The following is a 15,292-nucleotide window of genomic DNA, read 5'->3' as shown; positions in this document are numbered from 1 at the left end:
CTCTCCTGTTATTTGATAGGAGCTGGCACTAACTTTAGTGACAAGACTTTTACTGTGTCACAGTGATCTAATCAGAACCTCCAGATGACAAGATTTATAGGTTACTAGCAGTAATGGGTTATCCCTCTCAGCAGTTGAAGGATATTTCAAATGCAGGCTACTTTCTGACTGAGAGCTTTAGTTCACTCACTTGCCATAAAAAAATTATTAATTAACTAAGAGTGCAATGTGGAGGTGGTAAACTGCCCTTCTGTAGCAAGCATGCAGGTTGCTGGGTCTTAGAATGGTAGTGACTAAAATACGAGGGTTTTTACCTACTATTCTTCTAAGCAAGGCTCTGCTGCCTGCTCTCACTTTCAATCCTCACATGATACCATCACCTGTTTGCTTGTTTATTTACTTATTTATGTTTTGTGGGGGTTTTTTTCGGTATTAAGTTGTTAGTAGTTGTTCACTCTCAGAATTATTTGTCTGGCTTCAGTACATATACAAAATCAGTTTGAACTGTGAAGAGAAGAAAATGCTTTCATGCACTATCAGTTATCATCTTCATTTATTTTTCCTATTCTTTTTTCCTCCCAGTTCCTTCAGGAATTTTTTCTAAGGGCTGACATCTCTCCCTTCTTCCCATCTTGTTATCTCAACTTCTTTTCTCTACTTTCTGATTGTTTTCCATTTTATTCGTTTGTCATCTCTCTTGTCTTTCAATTCTTTCTTCTTTGTCTCCTTCCTTGCTTCCTTCCTTCTGCTTTCTCTTTTCCTTTCTCTCTTTTATGGCTATCTGTCTCAGTTTTCTCAGTGTCAGGTTTCCATAAATTATCCACTCTTTCTGAAATATTTAACTTTCCCCTCTCTCCTTTCTTCAATATGCACATATCAATTTGAAATTCTCATTGAAATAATATAATATCCTTTAGCCTGAAAACATCTCAGAGATATTCCTCATTATATTTTATAGCAAAGCTTTTGAAATAATAGTAATATATATTATTATAAATAACATATTTAAAAACAATATATATTAGTATAAATAATAACATATAATTTTTTTTTTCTTTTTAAGTCCCATATTAGAATGGTTTAATCTTTATTTTTTCTACTAGAATTCTTCTTGCAAAGAAATGCACTTTTCCCTTTTGACCCAGCAGTTCTACTACTTGGTATGTACTAAAGAGAAACACACATGAGTCCACAATAAGTCTTGCATAATAATTTTTATAGCACTTTTTTCAGACTAGCCCTAATGACCCAAATGTCCATCAAAAGGATAATGATTTATAATTATTCAGTTTGATGAAGTTTAACATATGTATACTGTGTAACCATCACCCAACGTAAGATGTAGAAAATTTTCAGTACCCGAGAGAGTTCCCTCATGTCAAATTCCAATCATTAGCCAAATCCCTTTCCACTCCAAACAACTATTTCTTATTTTAATTACCACAGATTAGTTTTACCTTGTCTTAGATTTCATTTGAATGTTAAATTGTAAATTGAAGCTAATTGAGTGAAAAATGTAATGAAGAGATTCAAGTAAACAGTTGGTTATGGCAAAGGAAGAGTCTTGAAACAAAAGTTGTGAGTAGTGTACATTTACATATCATTCCAGTTCAAAACATGATATGGAATATTGTAGGAGAAGTAGAAGCAAGTTTGTTGGTGTATATACACATATATAAAAGTTAAAAGTGTTTAAAATCATTTAAGCAAGAAATAATGTAAACATTTGCATGTAGCAGTAGGATACACTAAAGACCTCCTCTTATTTACTCATGTCTCTATAAATATTTCGCCTTCTTACTACTTATCTTCCAACCATATAGTTCATGTAATGTTCTCCAAAATTCTGAGTCACTTCATGAATGTGTACATTGTTTGGCCATAACTATTACCTGGCCTCCACTGATGCTACTTTAAAAAGAGACCTTCTTTACCTGGTGCATGGAGCTGTAGTGGGGAAGGAGTCAACATGTTCAACTGTGCTATGCAGGCACAAACAGATGTTCAAGCTGTTGCACTTGCCCTCTGTTGTCAGACCTTCAGTTCTGACATGATCTTTCAATGAAGTAGCCTCTCTGGGATAGTGTGAGCCCTTAGTTGTGAGCCAGACACTTGAGGATCCCTTACATACATCTTTTCTCTTTACATAGTTGGAAAATGGCTTATTCCAAAATTGATAACAAAAACTATGTTTTCAAAGTTTTTGAATATATATTGAATTAAATACTCAATAAATGCATATGAAATGCACCTACATATATGTCTGACACTTAACATCAACTTAAGTATATAGTGTAATGTAAACCAGTTTTTTCTGTGTTTCTAAAGGGTGTGAAATGAGTCCTCATTTAAAAAATTAGGCTTTGAGGGAAATTAGCAGTAAAGATATAGGGCAGTGTGGAGTGGAGCCTTCTAGTACAATGCAAACAAGTGAGTTTAGCACCTCCATTGGAGAACCAATTGAAGACTAGTATGACAAGAGTAAATTCCAGAATCTGTCACTACTCATGTTACCAGTGAATAGTTTAGTTTTTCAGTTTATTGACTGTAACTGTTAGAACTAATAAAGACCAGTTTCACAACAAAAAATCGATATAAAAATCATTGTATTTCTGTACATAAACAATGAATTATCCTAAAAGAAAATTAAGAAAACAGTCACATTCAAAATAGCAACAAAAAGAATAAAATACTTGAGAATAAACAACCAAAGAGGCACAAGATTTGTACACTGAAAAGTATAAAATGCTTGAGAAATGAAGATAAAGATAAATGGAAAGACATCATGTTCAAGGATTAGAAGAATTAATATTGTTAAAATTTCCATACTATTCAAAGTGTAATCTCTATCGAAAATGTAATGTCATTCTTTGAAAAACAGGAAAAAAAACCCTAAAATTTATGTGGAAGCACAAAAGATCCCAAATAGTCAAAGCAATTTTGAGCAAGAAGGAAAATGGAGGCATTGCACTTCCTGGTATCAACATATATTACACACCACAGTAATCAAAACAGTATAGAACTGGCATAAAAGCAAAAATAATAGATCAGTGAAACAGAATACACAACCCAGAAACAAATCCACACATCGATGGTCAACTGACATTCTACAAGGGTGCCAAAACACAATGGGAAAAGGATAGTCTCTTCAATAAATGGTGCTGGGAAAATTAGATATCCACATGCAGAAGAATGAAAGTAGGAGCCTTATATGCCTTCATACAAAAAAATGAACTCAAAATGGATTAAAGACATAAAATAAGACCAGAAACCATAAAACTCCTAGAAGAACATCTAGGGAAAAACTTCTTGACATTGGTCTGGCAACGATTTTTTAGATATGACATCAAAGCACAGCCAACACAAACAAAAATAAATGAGTGGAGTTGGATCAAACTAAAAATCTTCTGCACAGCAAAGAAAACAATCAACAGAGTGAAAAGACAAGCTATGGAACGGGCAGAAATATTTGCAAGCCACATACTTCATTAGAGGTTAATACCCAAAATATATGAGGAATTCATATACCTCAAGGAAATTAAATCACTCTCTGGATTCACGTTATAATTAAATTGTGTTAATCAAAGGAATAAAGAATATGTTATTTGTCTTTTCAGTCCCCTTCAGGATTTTAGGTCCTGTTAAGTGGTTGGCAAATTAAATTATATCATATTACTGAAGGATGGCTACACTGGGAGCTAAATTCTGAGGAAATGCACAGGTAAATTACTAACTCTCAAATTATGTGGATTATCAATCATTACCAAGTATATAAAATAGTCTCCTTTCTGACAGTGACTCTACAAGGACCCATTTGTCAAATATTATTCTTGCTTATCCTCTGAGAATATTACACTGAGGCTGATACACAACAAGGACGCATTTGTCAAATGTTATTCTTTCTTGTCCTCTGAGAATATTACACTGAGGCTGCTACATATAGAAGCGTGTCTTTGGGTTGCTTGTTGACTCTGAGTCAGTTTCTTGTGTGACCTAATCAGAGTTGTTACGAAGTAGAGAAGGGTAGAGAAAAGGGGCTAACCTGAGTGATCTCAGTACAATTTTATAGGACATGAGACTCCTCCAAACACCACCTTCTTTTATTTTCTGAATGATCTAAATTCAAAAGAGGAGAAATAAATCTTTGAGCAGAGGAAATAAACATTTCTTATTCTCAATGTATGAAATGATGAAAGAGCCATATATTAGGAGGCAGAGATCTTTTTTAAGGATCTCATAGAAGTGAGTATTATCTCTCCTTTAGGAATTATTTTATATTCCATGACATATTCAAAGAAATAAAACATGGGTGGCAAGAATATGGATACCTTGTGACATCTGGACTCATGTACAGGTTGGTATTTTCAAGAGGATGTCACTATAGTGATCATATCATGTGCTTGTAAAAAAAAAAGTTCTTTGGAAACCAATGTGTGTATCCATTAGTATATGCACTTTTTATCTTTTGCAATGTTGTATCTATGCACCCATAATATATTTATTGAGCATCTAATAAGTCAAAGATAGTAGTCTAGACGTTGGATTATAAAATTCCCTGTACATGTATTATGTATTTTTTTTACCCTTGGAAACTCAGCTATTGTGTACTCTTTGAGTCCAAACTACAGAAAATTTCAATTTGTTGTGTTATAGTTGTTCTTCCTAATGGAACTTTTTGCTTTTATCCTTTGGATATCTATCTATATATCTATGTAATATATATGATATATACACACCTCCATATATATATATGTATGTATGTCACATATGTACTTATTTATATATATGTGAATTTCAGTTCCCAAGACCAGAAGTCACATTTTTTTAGATTCCATTCTAGGTGCCATTTATTCAAGCAGTCTTTCTCTCAGTCACAAAAATTAATTAGGCTTATTGCTGTTATTTCTGTAGAACGCATATCCCACTCATGATGATTTACTGCTTTACACTAAATTACTTCTTTACAGTCTGTTTTATAAGGTAAATCACTCAAAAAGCCATATCTGTGCAGTTCAAGAGTTTTTCACTAGAGAAAAACCTAGGTTTAGTAAATGTAGATGCCTAGAAAATAATCCATCAATTAGTGGTTATTTGGACAATTCAAGTGTGTTTACATGATTCTTGCAAGCAGATGAAAGAATAAGTATGTACTTTTTATGAGTGCGTATTATATTTATAAGGACTTGTTTAAGACATTAAGAAGTGTATTTATCCTCAAGAGCTGATGGCATTACTACTCAGGGTTGCTGCCTTGATGGAAGATGAAGGAGAACAGAAAACTTGTAACCAAGGATGTCTCTACAGACAAATAATTTGTAGCATCATAAAGAGTCCTTTTCTTTAACCCCCCCAACCCCTGCCTCCACACTCACCCATGGGCTTATCCCCATGGGTTCTCTGCCATGGAGGCTCAACCCTCCACTGAAATCATGAGAAGTGTAAAGAAATATGCTTTATTCAGTAACTGATATTTTGGATATCATTAGGTCAATTTATCAATCAAGTAAATGAACTGCTCTGTGTGTGTCAGAATGTGGGTCTCTGGAGAAATAAATGAAGGAGCACAAGGAGTGTCGATCTCCATAGTGAATTAACGTAAGTCTAAGAAACTGAGTATGAGAAGGTAGTGAATGGTGTTAATGTTAAGAAACATGTAATTCATATATATATAACACACACACATATATATGTATGTATGTATTATGTATATATGTGTGACCACACATGTATGTATATATTAGTCTCATGTATATGATCTTGTTTATATATTTTTCAAAACAACATACAATAATGTCTTTATTTTGAGGGTACACAATAGGAAAAACATTGGAAAAAAGTGGCATCATAGTAATACACTATACTTCATATTACTCACATGCAGTATGGCAAATGAGATCCAGAAGGCATGGACTATATCATTCTTATTTAACAACCCATTGCAAGGGTGTTAGTAATCATGTTCACATTTGGAAGTATTCCAAGGGATATCATAGTCTTACAACATGTAGTCCTATGAATTTTTATTTGTCCAGATTTAATATGTAACTCCAGAAGCTTGATTGCCTGCATTTTAACTTTCTTCCTCTTAAATCAGGAGATAGATATTATTTATTTCTATTCTCTAAATCATTTAAGAGCGTGAGTTGTGCATTCTTCTGCCTAAAGAGTCCTTTCAGTAACTCCCCAAAGGTTTTACAAGGTCTCTACTTGATGACTTACAGTGAAGGGAAATCTACTCACTCGAGAGAGATACTGAATAAGAGATTGAAGAGGACATTTTCAAAGTCCTACTCCATCTGAAATAGTTTCTGATTATCACTGATGTGAAAGCAACCCATAGAGAGAAGTTAAAGCTCAAAATGGGTTTGGAAGGCACTTCTGCATCTGAGGAGTAATATACTGCATTATTCAGCTTGGGGAATCTGAAGCATACTCTCTTTAGGCTCCAATTTATCAAAAGTCATATATCCATAGTTTAAATATAACTGTGTACCTCTCATGTTTGATGCTGGATTTGGCATTTGGAAATATGTGTATATGTTAGCAATATAATTTTCAAATAGGTATCAATAGGAAGGAGTGGAAAGGAAAAATAAATACTATGTAGTAAATGGTATGAAAAACTTACAGTGAGTGATGGATAAAAATATACCAAGTTAGTTTTCTACAACGGATTTGTCACCATATAATCAATGGAAAATTTGATGTTTTTCACAAAGTTCTGATAGAAGAAAATGAAGCAGAGAATTTTAGAATATTTGCAAGATAATTATTTATGCAAATAATGTTTTTCTAAAATGAACAGAAGGAAAAGTGAAGGCAGTTATTAATATGGAGAAATTGCCTTCATCTCCTACGACTTTTTCTCTTGATTTGTTAAGTTCCAAAAGCACTGACATTCACGTCTATTTCTATTTGTTCCTGCTTCACAGCAATTTTTCTCGCTATTTCCATTCCCAGAATGTGTACTATCCTAGATGGAGTGTGAGCTCCATCATTCAGATGCCAGCTTATATGTACAATTCTAATCACCCACACATACCAGTTATTCTCATTGTTATAATGCTTTTCTTGTAGAGTGTACCCTCCATGAGAAAAATATCTGATTTGTGTGTTACTTTATTTCCAGTGCCTAGAACATGATTGGTTGTACAGTAACTTGTTAATAAACAGTTGTTGAATAAACAGAATCCTTTTACTGGAAGTGGATGGATAAGATGACTTATATACTCCTATGAAAATATGAAATTATGCATGAATTATCTTTTTGTATTTCAAAACAGAGTATTTGATATGATGTTACACATTTTATTTCTCTGCTCCTAGGGAATTTAAATACACCTGATTATGAATTTGAACTGTTTTTTAACAGCAGATCATTAGGGATATTCCTGAGCTCAATCTCCATGTTTTCAGCATCTGGTTGTGATCATCTTGGCATAGCAACTTTACCTTCAGAAGTACTGATAAAAAGCAAAGGAAAGACCATAATGCCTCCTCTCAATACTTCTCATCGCGCTCCTGTAACCTTCTTGCTGATGGGTATCCCCGGACTAGAGCACCTGCATGCCTGGATTGGGATTCCCTTCTGCTCCATGTACGTGGTGGCCCTGGTGGGGAATGTGACCATTCTGGCTGTGGTGAGGGCAGAACGAAGCCTGCACGAGCCTATGTTCCTCTTCCTCTGCATGCTCTCGATCACTGACCTGGTCCTCTCCACATCTACACTGCCCCGCATGCTCTGTCTTTTCTGGCTCAGAGCCCATGACATTGCCTTTGATGCCTGCCTGACCCAGATGTTCTTCATTCACAGCTTTACTACCATGGAATCGGGTTTTTTCCTGGCCATGGCCATTGACCGTTATGTGGCCATTTGTCATCCACTGCACCATACCACCATTCTCACCTATGCTCGCATCACTGTAATGGGTATCATTGTGGTGATTCGGGGGGTGGCCTTCTTTTCCCCACATCCCATTCTGCTCAAACAGCTGCCTTACTGTAGGACACGAATCATTGCCCACACCTACTGTGAGTTTATGGCTGTCCTGAAGCTGGCGTGTGTGGACATAGGAGCCACCTCACGTTATAGCCTCAGTGTGGCTTCTATCATTGGTTCATGTGATGCAGTTCTTATTGCTGTGTCCTATGTCTTCATCCTCCGCTCTGTATTCCACCTGCCATCCCGAGACGCTACCTTTAAGGCTCTGGGCACATGTGGATCCCATGTTTGTGTCATTCTTGTCTTCTACTCCACAGCTGGTTTTTCCATTTTCACTCATCATTTCAGGAAAAATGTGCCTGCACATATTCATATTTTTATTGCAAATATGTACCTTTTGGTGCCCCCTTTTCTCAATCCTATTGTGTATGGAATAAGGACCAAGAAAATACGGGAGCATGTTTTTAAGGTGCTGCATGTTAAAGTTGCCTGATTGTAGCTGGATCAATAAAGACATGATTCAAGATATACAGAAATACAAGAGATGATGTGGAGAAAATAATTAATTGCTGTGACTTCCATAAGCTGAATTGCATAAACCACCTGAAAGTTGTTATTTATCAGATATCAGATGTCTAGAATAGCTAGGAATTCTCACTCAACAAACTATTTTAGCTTTTCATTTAGTAAATATTGGTGACAAACTTGTTAATTTCATGCTAGGTATGTACCCTTTAGAAGTAGGCACAATAGGGAATGAATAGTAGGTAGAAGGAAGAAAAACTGAAGTAGATACTTCCCTTCCCCCCCCTAAAAATGGAAGAGTTATCTCAGATCTAAATGCTGAATTTTATAGACTAGGCAGTTTGAAAAAAATTTTAAGCCATATATATGTCTGTGATTTTTTAGAACAGGTAATAGATGTTGTAGCTCTAGTCTGAATCAAATTAAAGTCTTGAGATAAATAAATAGGACTCATAATAACACACAAAGACAGAACAAAGATAATTAAGAAATGAGCATTTTCCTCAAGGAAAACAAAAACAAAATATGAATTAATAAATTCATAAACATGAATTTTTGTGAAGGTGCCACCATTGGTGTTAGAGCTTCAGTGGTTTTTACAGCAACTTTGATAGAGTCAGGGAGTATTTTATAAAATAAAGCAATATCCTGGATTCTACTGACTGGAAAAATGTAATTCATATTTTCCAAATTTGATATTTACTAGCAAAAATTACCAAACTACCAGATTACCATTTGCACTGAGTTTTCCTCTTTGATTACTTGACTTGGAACCAGTATCAAGACACAAAATGTGAAATCTCTTTATCAGCAGAGTCAAAATATCACCCCTTTTTATTGCCTTAATACCTAGGACTAGCTTCCTTCTTTGTTCATTTTGTTTCTCAGATTTTATTAGTTTCCCAGCTATATATTTCTCTTCTTTAAAAAAATATTATCTAAGAACTATGGAATATTTGTTTTCCTGGAAGCCATCAAAAAAGGGAGTCTGATACTTGTGCTCTGAAACTTTCCCCCACCCTTGGCTTATTTATCCTAGGGAACTTACATCAATAGCTAAACACAAAGACTAACATCTCTGCATTCACCAATTACTCTATAGTTTAACTATAGGTTGATTGTACATTTTTCTGTTTTGGAAAACTAAACATATTTGGCACTATTCTGTTGACACAGGAATTCAGGAATGGAAGCAATTTGAAGGCTACATTAATGAATGCAATTTAAACATGGTAGGTTTGAGATTCATGTAGAATATTAAATTGTATAGGCCCTGAGGGAGAATGTCTCAGCTAAGATAGATATTCATGTATCTTTATCATATAAATGGTGGTAGTTGTGGGGTCTGAGTAAATTCACTCAAGTAAAATTACATAATGATAAAATTAAGACAATCTGAAAAATGCTGACGTTTTTGCTTCCATGAGAAGGATAAGTAATACCCTCAATGTTAGGTCTTAATAGAATCAATTTATCAATTTTCATCCAACCACCTTTCTCCTTATTAGAAACCCAGAGCAGGAGGCTTCCCATCACACCTGGGATTTCCATCCCATCTGCCTAGTCTTTCTAAGCTACCTTCTTGCTCTGACTGGGAATTGTGTCCTTGTGTTCATCATCAAGACAGACCCCAGTCTGCCTGAACCCACTTACGTCTTCCTCTGCATGCTCTCTGTAAATGACCTGATGTTTAAGGATCTCTCTCCCTAAACCTCACTTTCTTCCTGGTCACTGAGAGAGATCAATTTTAAAGCTTACCCTGCTTAGGTATCATCCGTCTACCATGAGACCACAGAAAGACAACAGTGATTACCCATGAGAAAGAATGAAAAATTACCAGAGCAAAATAATTGAATTACAAGACAGGGTAGCTTGTATCACACAAGTGGAGAAGTTGGCCTTTGTAAGGACAAAGACAGTTCATTCATAGCAGCAGAAAGTCAGTGGTATTTGAGCTCTGAGGCAGACAGATGTGTAGACAAGGATCTTCCCTTTCCTCTTTTTTTCTCTCAGTGAAATTGGAATCGAGGTCATCATCTAAACATGGGGTTGTGGGAAGAGTGACAGAGGTTTGAATTAAGAGAACATATAAAATAATTTTGAGGAGACTGAGAAATTAAGAGACTTCAAAATTATATGTAATATTAGGGGCCGACTTGATATAGTAAATGTGAATTCAAGGTGAGACCAGAAGCTTGGTTGCAGAAAATATTTTCTATAGCACAAGTGCAAGCATGGAGTGGTCTGTTATATAAATGAGCTAAAGATGGCCTCTGTATATAGGCCTTTCTGATCTAGAGACCGCTTATCTTAGAGTCTATGAGATTGATATCCCCACGATTGTGTAGATTTCAACCTGTGTGACTGCATATAAACACCTAGACTGGCCTTGTACTTATTTTGAAACATTTACCAATATGATAAACAAGACAGTGGAAGAACACAAACTGCAATAGAAGTATAAAACATAAGCATAATTTAATGTTAAAAAATAGTCCTCCTTGAAGCAGTGACATTCCATTGTAAACTTAAAATGAGTGAGAGATGAGAAGGCATGGGTGAGAGAGATGGGGAAAGTATTAAAGGCAGAAGCAAAAGCACGAAACAGAATTTAAAGAAGACAGTGAAAAAAGTCTGGTCTTTTGTTTTTCCTGCTGTGTAGCACAAAGCGATGCCAGAAGGGTAATAGGGACCAGATTATGGTCATTTTGGATATTATCAATTACAATCCGTAGAATTTAACCACTTCATATAAGAAAGAATATAGACTTTAATTCAGTCATATTTCATTTTAAAATTTTGGTCATATAGTAGTTAAGTAAATAAAATATGGACTCAGAGATACCTGAATTCAGATCCTGATGTCACCCTTCACTTGCTATAGAATTTTACATAAATCATTTAATCTGTCAGTCTCTGTTTCCTAATCTGTTTAGTGGTAATTTTCTATTTCCAAAGGCTGTTTTGAAGATCAGTGAGAGAAGGGATTTTAAGCACTAAACTAAGGGATTTTAAGGACCTAGAAAACAATGATCTCTCAGTATATGAACATATTTTTTTCTCATGACTCTATTATGGTTTTATAATATTTTTCTACAAATATATTTTCTACCCAAGCACTCAATAGTCCTTTGGGAAATAATAATGTCCTTTTTCATTCTCTTAAGGGGTAGTTAATATTAATTACTCTACCCGAAAGTAATTTAGGTCTTCTAGTTTGGGAAAAGTGCCCATATCCTGGAGGACCACTGATTCCCCTGCCACCTACACTGTTTAATCCAGTGGGATTTGGCATTGGGTATAAAACCCAGCTCGTGTTCAATGAGCATACTTCTTAGCATCTGCCCCCTTATATAAGCTGGCTCTTTGGATGACTCTCAGCTTTTAATTTGGGTGAGTTGACAGAGATACAGGACAGGAAGAGAGAAGAAAGGGCTGCATTCAAACAGTTGCATTTAAAATTATGAGATCCTCAAAAATGTAATGTCCATCTCTTCAAATACCCTTGGTAAAGTTAAGAATAAATACTGTAGACATAATCCACTAAGAAGATGCAATGGACCCTTTCTTCCATCACTGATGTAAATATAGTCTGTTGATTAGCTAAAGTATAGGGAGCATATGGTCATAGGTACCCCAAGTGAGAATTAAAGTAGCATTAAACCTGATTAACCAGAACAAGCTTTAAGGTCAGAGACAGCTCTGAGCAAAGAACAGCCAGTTTCTTCCCACTGGACATTAGATATTGATCAATCATGGCAAACAGTATTTTGGGGGGAAGAATATTTAGGAGTAAGGTGAAAAAAAGGTGTCTGTTTACAGAGATGATCAGTTGGGTAAGACTAGGCTATAGCCAACCTTTTCTATTTCCTTTGCTTTCAAAACACTCCAGACCACTACATTCTTTTAGTCACATTAGCTATTGTTATTTTTGATGTGGTTAATCTTCAAATTAGTTATTCTATACAGACCATAGAGAGTAGAATATATAGAAAGACTTCCATACTGAAACTTTGTGGGGAGTAAAAATTTCACCTGAATAAATTTTCTAAAAGAAATCTGCTGACATCTCTCTGTCTATCATTCCTACACCCAGATGTTGATTCCTGGCCTGAAGTTTAGGAAGGCTAATAATTCTGAGAAAAAATTCAGGGTGTGGTCTGATAGGTTTACTGGAGTATTTTGCTTGTGCTTTTAAATATAAGCTTATTTTAATATATCCATGCATATTTGAATGCACTCATTTGAGCATTGATGTGGTATGCTTGTTGGGGCCTTTACATATATGGTATTCAAAAAATTAAAGAGCCCCTATGTGTTTGGATCTCTGGATATATTATACCGTAATTTATGATAACATATGAGCAAACTTCAGATGTAAATAAATCTGATTGTTTGTCTCTTTAGACATATGTAAATACAGCTATCTAGATCTTCTCTGAATTAATATGTTAATTTTTATAATTTGGGAGGCAACAGAGAAGTGTGAATAGTTGTATGTTTCTCTCAAAGCGGAGATCTAAGTAATCAAGATCTTCTTGCCCTCAGATAAAGCAGTAATTGACCTGAAATCCTCTTTTGATTAATTGCTCTCTCTCCATGTGCCTGTAGTCCTGTCTTCCAATCATGGCAGAACAAAGATGTAATAAAGATCTGCCAAAGAGAGGAAGCCCTTTTATTTCACTAGGCACAGAGGTGGCAGGGACAATTCTTTTGTCTTAACTCTGATACAAGACATCTTGTGGTAATCTCAGTTAATATAAGAAATAGTATCATATTAAGAAAATCTTAGGAAACAGCAGAGAGCTGTAGCTAAGAATATGGCTTTGGAGTCTCACAGACTACGCAGCTACTATATTCTTTCAATCATCATCATCCAGTGCCAGCCTTTGGGCTAGGTTATGGTAATACCTAGTTGTGACATAGTTTCTAGACTGAGAAGAATTTAATCTTATGACAGAGATAAGCATCGTAATAATAATATATTTATGGATCTAATCCATGATGTGATAAGGTTTTTTTTCCTTTCAAAATATCCTTTAATATTTTATATTTTTTTCTACAATAAATGGGGGGAAAAGATAACTGTTAGGAAGGCCAAGATCCTCATTCTCAGTTTCAAGACTCTCACAGCCCTCTTTCTTCCCTGATTATCTTAGAGAGATCAACCCTCACAGTAAATAATCAGATCTTGAAATTCTTGATGCAAAATTACAATCAGCAAACAGAGCTTAAAGTGTGACTGTTCACTAGAGAACAGAGTAGTATGGATGGGAAGGAGTTAGAGATCAAAAATAAATGGTAAAAAAAACCCAAAAACTTGTAAAGATGCAATGAGAGCAAAGAAAAATATCCTGCAAATTTCTGTCTGAAGTGATCAAGCAAAGAGCCATAGAGGAGATTACTTTTACCTAGACATTACACTGGAAACAGTGGTTTCCAAAGGGAAGTTAATAGAAGGGAGGGAGAGGAACACTGAAATCGAAGTATGTGAGAAAAAGCACAATTTCACAAAGAAGCATGTATTTGGGAAATAGAAGCTTAGTGTTACCCCATGGAGAATATAGAAAGAGTACCTGGTATAAAGTCTGAGGAAGATGGTTTATCTTGTTATCTAAAATGCAAGTCTTGTTATGCCATGCTTAGATGGCTTATTGAAGCCACCTTTCCCATGGAATAATTACCAAACCACAATGCTTACTTTCTTGAATTGCTCTGTGTGAAATAATGTGCTAATTTGCTAGCATGTATTAGTTAACTTCATCTTCCTATTAACTTTTCATTTTCTCCACTTTACATTTGAGAAAACTGGGAAACAATATATGGTCAGTATATATAACACAACTTAAGATTTATTATGGAGATAAATAATAGGGCATAGAAAGAGCCTGTGATGGGTGAAAATAATCAGATAGAAGGAAAAAAAAGAAAAAGAAAACAATTTATATCATTACATATGATAGCTGATAAATTTCAAGATTTATTGTACTTTATTTCTTCTGAGTCACATATAATAATTTCAAGTATTGTGTAAATGATCATTTATAGAGCTCAGGTCTAACTGGGAAATTTTTCAAATGGCCCTGGGAATATTTCTACTCAAATGGTAGTCAGTTGAACATGCTCTCCATTACCCCCAAAATACTGGATAATGTAAGTCATATTCCAGTTTAATGAGATACTTGATCAGACTTTGAAAATTACAATGAAGGAAACAGATTTCACTATTTGTAATCTCATTATTATTAAGTTCAACAGATGCATCATACTAATTAATGAATAGTAAGTAGAGTACATTAAATGGATAAACACAATTTCTTAGGACAATGAAAAGAATTTTGTTATTGACCTACACTTATTTCAAAATTATATTTCAGTTGCTTCATTATAGATGTTAAATACCTTTCAAATCAGCAGACAATACTCATTAAATTCAGGGTGTGAACATTGATAAATACATAATAATAAAAATATATGATAATGATTATTTTAAGGTAGTATCTAAAATAATACACTATAGATTATCAAGTTTAAATGAAAAGGCAAAATGTTTAAGCATTTGCCTAAAATTGCTTTAATAAATATGACTTTAAACATTATAAAAATATCTGTAGGTTACATTTGACTATGAATTTCACATCTGTGACAGGAAATACTGAATTTGGCATAATGAAAATAGTGTGAACTTTGCAGTCATGCAGAGTTGTGTTAGAATTCTGGTGTCTCAGCCATTCTTTCTGTGATGCCATTACATTGTCTGTGACACTTTGGGCTACTATTTTTTAATTGGTAAAATTGGAAAAGCAATATTTAGCTTGCATTGCT

General features: G+C 34.7%; 1 protein-coding gene across 1 annotated transcript; it reads left to right on the top strand.

The window, feature by feature from the left end:
* Positions 1 to 7,490: 7,490 nt before the first annotated feature.
* On the top strand, positions 7,491 to 8,470 carry LOC102527559 (olfactory receptor 52D1-like). Its single transcript, XM_006203586.2, has one exon. The coding sequence runs from the start codon at positions 7,491 to 7,493 to the stop codon at positions 8,433 to 8,435; it is 945 nt and encodes a 314-aa protein (XP_006203648.1). The 3' UTR covers positions 8,436 to 8,470.
* Positions 8,471 to 15,292: the final 6,822 nt, after the last annotated feature.

Source organism: Vicugna pacos, chromosome 10, assembly GCF_048564905.1.
Source record: "Vicugna pacos chromosome 10, VicPac4, whole genome shotgun sequence".
Lineage (NCBI taxonomy): Eukaryota > Metazoa > Chordata > Mammalia > Artiodactyla > Camelidae > Vicugna > Vicugna pacos.
The sequence above is the reverse complement of the archived record's forward strand: the minus strand, read 5'-3'. Positions and strand labels throughout refer to the sequence as shown.